We start from the raw sequence: 9,767 nt of genomic DNA, 5'->3' as shown, positions 1-9,767 counted from the left end.
ATGTGTTTGAAGTGAATGAAAACTCTTATCATGAATGACTAGTTTCTGTTTATGATGATAACCTCACAATAAATGCATCCCACATTTAGAAACTTATGGTTATACACTTTGCTCAACATGTTACAAAGTGTTGTTAATATTATAAGTTGTTCAACTAGTTTTTAACTTTTCTGCACTGTTTTAGAAAAATCACAGAAAAATCATACGAAGTCTAAAACTGAATACGTAAACTCTGAGAGTTTAGAAAATTTGTCTAGTTTGTTCATAATTTTGACTATGATTTTTAGAGGTCTCTAAATTGTGTGAAAATGTTCAACTTCACAGACTAGTCCGAAGTTGTTTCTGAAATGATAGGCAGTTTTGTAAAAATCGCCAAAAATTATAGAGAAATCGTATGAGCATGTGCAAGTAGTCATTAGAAAGGTATAAACCTGAAATATTCGCTCCTTCTACAGTTTTGAAAACTAAAAAGTTTAAGACGTTCAAAACAGTCTGTGAATGGATGTAAACTTTCCTGATGAAAGCTGTTGTTTGAGTTTAGTTAAGTTTTTGGTGTATTAACTTGTATTCCCCCCCCCCCTAAAACTTGAAGAAAACATGAAAATGTAGGGGTATGGACTCACCTTGAGTAATGCTCTGGGATGGATGATGAAGAAAAAGAGTTTCCAAGTCAAGAACACTTGGGAGATGCTTGAAGATTTGAAGATCCTAAGAACAAATATGACGATATTTGTATAAGAGATCCATGTTTTGAGTGAAGGAGTGTAGAGTATTCTAGTGTAGGTTGATGATAATTACCAAGAATGGAGGAGAATGCTCAAGAACAACCTTGAAATATCGAGTTTAGAGAGAGAAAGTGAGAGAGAAATGGGTTTGATTTTTGGTTAAAAGAATGAATATTTTGGGAGGAGAGATAATGATTTTTTTTCCAGTCTTTGATTAGGGTGACTTGTTGGAGAAGAGTGTGAGAGGACAAATAGTTGACTAGATAGATATGAATAGTGACTGGAGGTTGTCATAAGCTGGGTATGGGAGATAGCTTGTGTCATTACTTTATGGGAAGTCAACACTCAAAACCAATATCTTGCACCAAAGATATTATTCTTAGATAAGGTTTCCCCCCAAAATGTGATTATAATATGAATATATAGCGTCTTATATGTCAAAATATAAGTTTGGTGAAAATCCCACGCAAAAATCATCGAAAACGGGCTTAAAACGCGAAAAGGGTCGAAAACCGGGAAATGAGGAGCGAACCTGCGAGGGTTCGGTTCATGTTGCTGAGGACCGAAAGTGGGTTCGGTCCGAGAAGCTCACTGGCGAAAGTGTCACATGGGAGGCGAAGGCGAAATGAACCGAGAGCAGATGAAGCTTCGGTCCGAAGGTTCTGATCAGGTCCGAAGGGTGAGTTCGGTCATTAAGTAGGTTTCGGTCTTGGCAGGTTCGGTCCTTAGGGTTCGGTTCTTATAGCTAGTTTCGGTTCTTATATCTAGTTTCGGTTCATATAGCTAGTTTCGGTTCTTATAGGGAGGTTTTAGTTCTTATAGCTAGTTTCGGTTCTTATAGGGAGGTTTCAGTTCTTATAGCTAGTTTCGGTTCTTATAGGGAGGTTTCAGCCCTATATAGCTGTTTTTCGAGAAATCTTCCCGTTTCGAGTGGTTTTTGACTAAGTTATGGTTCGGGATGCCCCAAATGATTATAAAACGTTGAAAGAGATTTTGAGAGAGATTTGGGAGAGAGAGATAGAGTGAGAGAGATTTAGAGAGACTTGGTTTGTGACCTTTGTGAGTGTTTAGCCTCGAAAAGCAAGGTTCGTAAGCCCCGTTAAACCTTTTTATGAGTGTTATACGCCCCCGTAGGGTATGTAATAATATTTTATTGAGTAGTTACATCATTTTACCCCGATTAGGGTTTAGATTTTCCAAACACGTGGAGATCCTAAGTGATACTTTTCAATAGTGAGTTGTACAATAGTAAACATAATGTAAACCCTAATATACAAGGGTTAGTTGAGTTGATCGGTTTGACTTGTTGACTTTATTTGACTTTGACTTGACTAGAAATTGACGGTTGTCACAATAGTTAACTCCGTAAGTACCAAATGAATACGCCAGGGTTATATACAATGAAGATCTAAAAAACAATGGGATGTGTGACTTCCGCCTCATTTCCTGTTCCTTGTTTGGTTGTGGGCTTAGGGCAGATTCACACAATCGATTGTTTGTTTACTCTAAATTGTAGATAACTTGTATCCATTTAACACTCATAGAAGGAATTGTAGAGTCATTTTCACTTATCATTCATCACATCAGAAAATATAGGATTTTCTGGAGGAACAGGCGAACTTTTCTAAAGAGCTTATTGTTTACTTTTCATAACTAAAATACATATGAACTCACCAGCTTAAATTCTGATCTACTCTTTTAAAATAACTTGTATTCTCAGGAAACTAGTAGACAGGTACACGCTCAGGGATTCAGAAGATATAGCATATAGCTTCATGTCTTTGTTTTGTTATTTACTTTTGGAGTAAATCTTTTGTGAATCAATTACATGTAAACACTTTATTATTTATACAATAGTCGTTGTTACTTTGATTACTATGATGCATGTGTTGTGATACTGAACATGACGTCCTCCGCCCCCGAACGTTTCCGTCATTCCGATTTGGGGGTGTGACAATTTGTATCCATTCACAAAAGTGTCTGACACAATAATCACAGACTTATGCATTGCACAAGTTCTATGGAAGCCATGGAAGTGTACATGTTTCCTCCCCTTCCAATTTAAGTGGATATGAACCTTAGAACGAGTTGCTCTAAGATTCCACTTACATTTTGCTCTGTGGTAAGCATTGCTCAACATGTCCAAAGCTTCCTGCTTCCTATGTCTCCCTTCAGCCATCAGCATCATTTTCAGGACAAATGTTGAATCCAAATGTCCCAATGAAAATGCTTCCTCAAGCATCGTTTTCCCTTCATGATTAGCTTCTAAGAAAAATAACTTCATCTAAAAAAACATTAAACACATAATTTCTAGTTAAAGTAATGCAAAACAAGAAACAAATTAATTAATACTATGCATATATATAACAACGTACCAATCCATTCCTGAACATAATATTTAGGTTTCTCATCTCTAAGCATTTGTTGACAACTGCATGTTTCTGGTCAGACCAACCACGAAATCGTAACCCATCTAAGTCCATATGTTTATATACTTCATCCGTTTTCCCTGCCTCGTTGAAGAACCTGCAACTGCAAAAGCAACACAATATTCGCTCGAAATTGTAAAGACAACTCAAATACACTTGTGAAATAGAATGATCGAAGACAAAACTTACACACTCTTCATTTTGAAAGCCTCGACTACTGAAATTTTTCCCAAGTCGACTATTATTTTCTCCATCAATTCCAATGGCATGTTTGTTAGCGATTTCCTTTGATTTCTTGATTACATCTTCGAAGAAGTACTGGCTTCCATAATAATAAACCTTCACTAAGATAACGATTCTACGAAAATGATTTTAGGGTTTTTTTATTGTAGGAATTGTGAAATTGGGGTTGTTTGCAAGTGACTGAAATAAGACTGAAGAACTAAAAGAACGTGTTTCGTCGGAAAACATTATGGCGCGTAGAAGATGTTTCCATTATAAAATGACCAAATTGTCCTCATACATATAATGACTCATATTTAATTAGTAAGGGTAGTTTTGTCAAAAGTACAAAATCGGCATAGATGATACATGCCTTTTAAATCTAGAAACTACCACATTTTACCATCACAATAATGACCCATATGTCATCCATGTACACCATAAACAACTACCATGTTGACCAATGACCCATATGTCATCCACGGACACCATAAGTAACTACCATATTGAGCAATGACTCGTATGTCATCCATGGACACCATAAGCAACTACCATGTTAACCAATGACCCATATGTCATCCATGGACACCATAAGCAACTACCATGTTGACCAATGACACGTATGTCATCCATGGACACCATTAGCAACTACCATGTTGACCATTGACCCATATTTCATCCATGGACACCATAAGCAACTAGCATGTTGACCAATGACCCGTATACCATCCATGGACACCATAAGCAACTACCACGTTGACCAATGACCCATATGTCATCCATGGACACCATAAGCAACTACCATGTTGACAAATGACCCGTATGTCATCCATGGACACCATAAGCAACTACTCATATGTCATCCATGGACACCATAAGCAACTACCATGTTGACCAATGACTCGTATGTCATCCATTGTCACCATAAGCAACTATCATATGTTGACCAATGACCCATATGTCATCCATGGGTGATATCATCACACCATAAGTAACTACCGTGTTGACCAATAACATGTATGTCATCCATGGACATGATCAGCAACTACCATGTTGACCAAAGACCCATATATCATCCTTGGACACCATAAGAATCTACCATGTTGACCAATGACACGTATGTCATCCATGGACACCATAAGCAACTACCGATATGTCATCCATGGACACCATAATCAACTACCATGTTGACCAATGACCTGTATGTCATCCATGGTCACCATAAGAAACTACCATATGTTGACCAATGACCCATATGTCATCCATGGACACCAAAAGCAACTACCATGTTGACCAATGACCCGTATGTCATCCACGAAGACCATAAGCAACTACCATGTTGACCAATGACCCGTATGTCATCCATAGACACCATAAGCAACTACCATGTTGACCAATGACCCATATGTCATCCATGGTCACCATAAGCAACTACCTTGTTGTCCAATGACCTGTATGTCATCCATCGACACCATAAGCAACTACCATGTTGACCAATGACCCATATGTCATCCATGGACACCATAAGCAACTATCATGTTGACCAATGACCCGTATCTCATCCATGGACACCATAAGCAACTGCCATGTTGACCAATGACTCGTATGTCATCCATAGACACCATAAGAAACTACCATGTTGACGAATGACCCATATGTCATCCATGGACACCATAAGCAACTACCATGTTGACCAATGACCCGTATGTCATCCATGGATACCATAAGCAACTACCATGTTGACCAATGACCCATATGTCATCCATGGACACCATAAGCAACTACCATGTTAACCTGAAAGAATCCCTTTCTAAACTTTACAATATTATTCCAAACATGCTACATGCATATTCATAAAAATATTTTACATATATGGTTTTATTATAAAAGACTGGATACCAACCGACTAACGAGTTTTTACAAAGTTTTATATATATTACATAATTTCCCAGGAATTTATACACTAAATACAAAAGCTATACTATTATATGTTCTACATCTTCTAACAGTACATAACTATATTGGATGCATATCACCTACAATAATTAAACACTGAGAGGGATAAGCGGTGATGCTTAATGAGTTCAATAATAGTTACAATATAACGTTATGCCATATATATATCAACATGACAGAAACAAAGGGGGACAACGAACAACAAAGGCAGATGAGTATCATATGACATGCTTTACATATGAACGAATAATCTGATTCAAAGATTTACAATAAGTGAGACATAACAATTTCAACTTGATATACATCAACAAGACTTCTACCTATGTGGCATGGAAAACTAAACGATTTCTGAATAAACATTTTTCTACCACTTTACAGGCTTTTCAGCCCTACCTAGCCTTCTGCCAATGCCAAAGGAATCCTGAATCATTCACTTCATGGTCAATGGCTACCTACCAGTACCCAAGTGATGCTTAGTCATTCACTTTGTGGTTAAAGGTATAGCTCTGTTACCAAAATAATACGACACGTGCTCTATATGGCCAAAGGCTCAAAGCGAATATCAGAAGTTATACGAGTCATGCTTTACATAACCAAAGGTATAAAACCATAATAACAAAGGAAAGCACATTGAACATATAATACATAACATACAATTGTCCCTCTATTGAACTCACCGTGAAATAACCGAATGATAAAATGATAATTTGGGAAGCACTTCGCCTCTAAAAATGAATTTCTTTGACGAAATCGGGGATTTTTGTTGAAAAGCGGGCCTTGCGCGGGCAGAGTTTGAACTTGAAAATATTATTTTCTTTGGATCATCGGGGCTTCGGGACTTTCTTCGGGTGTTAGGGAGGTTCCATAGCCTTCGGGGTGGTTTAGAGTGGCTAGATAATAAGTAGAAAGTGAAAGAGAGTGGAAATTGTAACCAAAAACCGGAGAGTCTCGCATCCCTTTTATAGGTGGCCGAAGCCTCGGAGTACGCTGGGCGTACTTCGCTACATTGGGCGTACGAGGCGTGCTACCTGCTCGGTTCCTGGGTCTCGGACATGTCATCAACAGGTGATAGGTGTCCTCCGTCTGAAGAAAAAGGCGACGTGGCCAACTTGTGACCTAGTCTGAGTATGTTGGGCGTACGGCTTCGGATAAGTCTTGAATTTTTATTTAAAACTTAAAAAATTCTTATCTTTTGCATACAGGCTCCGTTTTTGACGTTCTTTATATCCACACGTAGGTGAGATTATACTCTACAACTTTCGTTTAGACTTTGTCGGGTAATTTTGACTTTATTTTTAATGTTATATTTTTAACGGGTTGGGACAGGAAAAGTCCGTTAAAAATTCATAACTTCTTCATCCGACGTCCGTTTTCATCTGTCTTTTTACCGTTGTACTACTATTAACGAGATCTTCGATTCTCGTTTAGGTTGTGTCGGATAAAAATCACTCGATCTTTATTTCGATTTTTTAGCTGTATATTGCTATGCCGAATCTTAGAAAAATCATAACTTTCTCATACGAAGTCAGATTTGGACGTTCTTTATATGAAAGTTCTCGGTTTAACGAATACTACGACTTTCATTTAGATCATAAAAGCTAAAAAGTATTTTATCGAAAACTCACTTTTTACGTCATATGGCGTCGTGCCGGTTTTGTCACGAAACTTCAATAAGTCATAACTTCTTCGTTATTGCCCGGATTTCGATGAGATTTTCGCCTAAATGTTTCTAACGAGATTTACAACCTAAAACAACATCATTTTTAATTATTTCCAACTTAAATTTTACATTTTCGTTAATTTAATTGGAATCTCATTAGACTTCCAATACTTCTCGAATGATTCTAAACATAGTTTTACTTCAATTGTCATAAAACTATCTTGTTAGAACTCATTGCTCAAAACCATATATTATTTAATAATATTCATTTTTTTAACTAACAAAACACGATAACTGAACGTGTATGTTAGAAATACCTCCTCCTTTTGAGGATTTCGTCCCCGAAATCACAACGATTTAAACAAATGGGGATACTTCGTTCTTATTTTCTCAAGTATAATTTGCATGGTGTTTCCACTTGACAAGAACCAACTCTACTTATTTATTACGTAATTCAGTCGTTCTTTTGTTTACGATCTCTTCCGGATCTTCTACATATCTTAATTTATTATCCAGTTTCACATCGGATAACGGGACCGTTTCATCATATATGCATAAAAATTTACACAGATAACTCACATAAAACACATCATGAATACCTGCTAAATCTTCAGGCAATTCCAAGCGATACGCGTGCTTACCAATTCTCTGGATGATTTTCAAAGGACCAACAAATCTAGGACTTAGTTTTCCTTTCCTCCCAAATCGCATAATACCTTTCCATGGGGATACCTTCAACATTAAGAATTCAAGCACTTGGAGTTCTACCGGTCGTCTTCTCTTTTCTGCATAGGACTTTTTTAGATCCTGGGCCGCTTTCATTCTTTCTTGTACAATTTGAATCTTATCAGTGGTGTCTTGAATCATTTCAGGACCACCAATGACTTTTTGCCTTACAACATGCCAACATAATGGAGTACGACATTTACGCCCGTATAGTGCTTTATATAGCTTTAGTATATTTTCTATTGTTTAGATTGTTCTCTACGTCTGACCATCTGTTTGGGGATAATAAGTTGTGCTGAGAGTGACACGAGATCTTAATTCACATTGCATAGTTGCCCAAGAATGAGAAGTGAAGCTACTATCACGATCGGAAGTAATCTTTAGCGGCACACTATGTCTCGCAACAGTTTCATCCAAGTATACTTGTGCGTATTTCTCCATTGGTGCTGGTTCACACATGGAAAGAAAATGTGCACTCTTAGTTAGTCGGTCGGCAATAACCCAAATGCTATCATTCTGTCTAGCAGTCTTTGGCAATTGGAGCGGCACTAGACATAAAGTCAGTTCAGAATTCTATTTGCCTATCCGGGGGAAATCCAGGCAAATCGTCGGGGAAAACATCAGGATATTCATTAACAACCGGAACATCATTTACAATTTTCTTCCCCTCTTTTGAGATATCAATTGTATAGGATAGATAAGTAGAATACTCCTTCGATATAAGTTTACGAGTTTCTAGGAAATAGATTATTATTTTAAAGATTTTAAGTCTTTGTTTACCGTAGACATAAAATAGAATTCTTCCCTTCAATAGGGATGCGTACCATCTTTTCGTAACTCAAGAGTTCTGTGTAGTTCTTTGACAACCAACTCATGCCAAGAATAATTTCAAATTTGGGCAAAGAGATAGGAATCAGGTTAGCAAGAAAACTATAACCTTCAATTTCTATTACACAATCTTTATAGACTTTATCAACAAGTAATGATATACTTATCGCGGTATCTACATGAAATGATTGGGCGAATGTATAACAAGCAATTTGAAAAGAATACACAATTTCATGAGACACAAAAGAATTTGAAGCATCAGAATCAAATAAGATGTGAGCAGGTCTAGAGTTGACAAGAAATGAACCAGTCACAACATTCGGGTTCTCGTGTGCCTCTTCTATGGTAATCTGAAACGTACGACCTTTAGCTAAACGATTGTCAAATTCTTCAAACTTCTTAATTGATGGCAGTGCTCAAACCTGCACTTGATCTTCATTCTCTATTGGACTTTCAGTCCTAATCTCTGAGTTAAAAACTCAATTCTCATTGCAGACTCTTGCTCCTTCTTAAATTTGGGTTACAGAATCAACCCAAGATAAGGTCTTTACTTTTGCTACCACAACAACTCGAATGGTCATATTCTAATGACCTTTGATTTCATAACGCAAAAGACACACAACGAACCATGCTCTTATTTCTATTAGTCAAACACTATCATAGAAAAAACCTTCCATCATGTTATAATTAGATATAATATCTTCATAACTAGTAGCATTTCTAGCTAATAGGTGTTTAATCCTTTAATGAAGGTTGTTATACTTTTATCGACTACCTCGACCATCTCCTACTTCAATCTTCCGACTGAAGTTTCGTCGCTACACAAGACGTGGTTCTCTGAACCAATCAACTCACTTCGTAGATCTATATTATTCAGACTCGATTCTTTATGACCACTAAGGTCTGAACAAAAATTCATTTTCTTAGTCATCACCGAAACGAAGGTAATGACATACTCGAACAACAACGGAATAAATTTATAGCTTCTTGGTAAACTTGTGACTTTCCCTGATCCAAGTGTGAGTCATGTGCTTCCAGTAGTATAGGGCTCTACTACTATTCACACCTACTCATACTCGTCCCAAGTATTGTCTCGCAGTTTTCCAAGTCACCATTCAAAAGTTTTCACAAAACAACTTTTCACACCTGAGTGTTTTCAAACCAGTACATATAACAATTTCTCCTAGACTCAACTAGGGATTTTACGTTTCTATCAAACAT

The 9,767-nt window shown here is 37.1% G+C and overlaps 1 protein-coding gene across 1 annotated transcript; it reads right to left on the bottom strand.

Annotated features, from left to right (window-relative positions):
• Nucleotides 1–2,693: 2,693 nt before the first annotated feature.
• LOC145106910 (putative F-box protein At1g67623) lies at nt 2,694–3,423 on the bottom strand. The gene is made up of 4 exons (XM_079043828.1): nt 3,344–3,423; nt 3,101–3,257; nt 2,803–3,009; nt 2,694–2,705 (listed from the first exon to the last, which is right to left on the bottom strand). Exons 1-4 carry the CDS (start codon nt 3,421–3,423, stop codon nt 2,694–2,696), a joined length of 456 nt encoding a protein of 151 aa, XP_078899954.1.
• Between the last annotated feature and the right edge of the window lie 6,344 nt (nt 3,424–9,767).

Source organism: Lactuca virosa, chromosome 4 (genome assembly GCF_052849685.1).
Source record: "Lactuca virosa cultivar CGN04683 chromosome 4, Lactuca_virosa_CGN04683_v6, whole genome shotgun sequence".
NCBI lineage: Eukaryota > Viridiplantae > Streptophyta > Magnoliopsida > Asterales > Asteraceae > Lactuca > Lactuca virosa.
The sequence above is the reverse complement of the archived record's forward strand: the minus strand, read 5'-3'. Positions and strand labels throughout refer to the sequence as shown.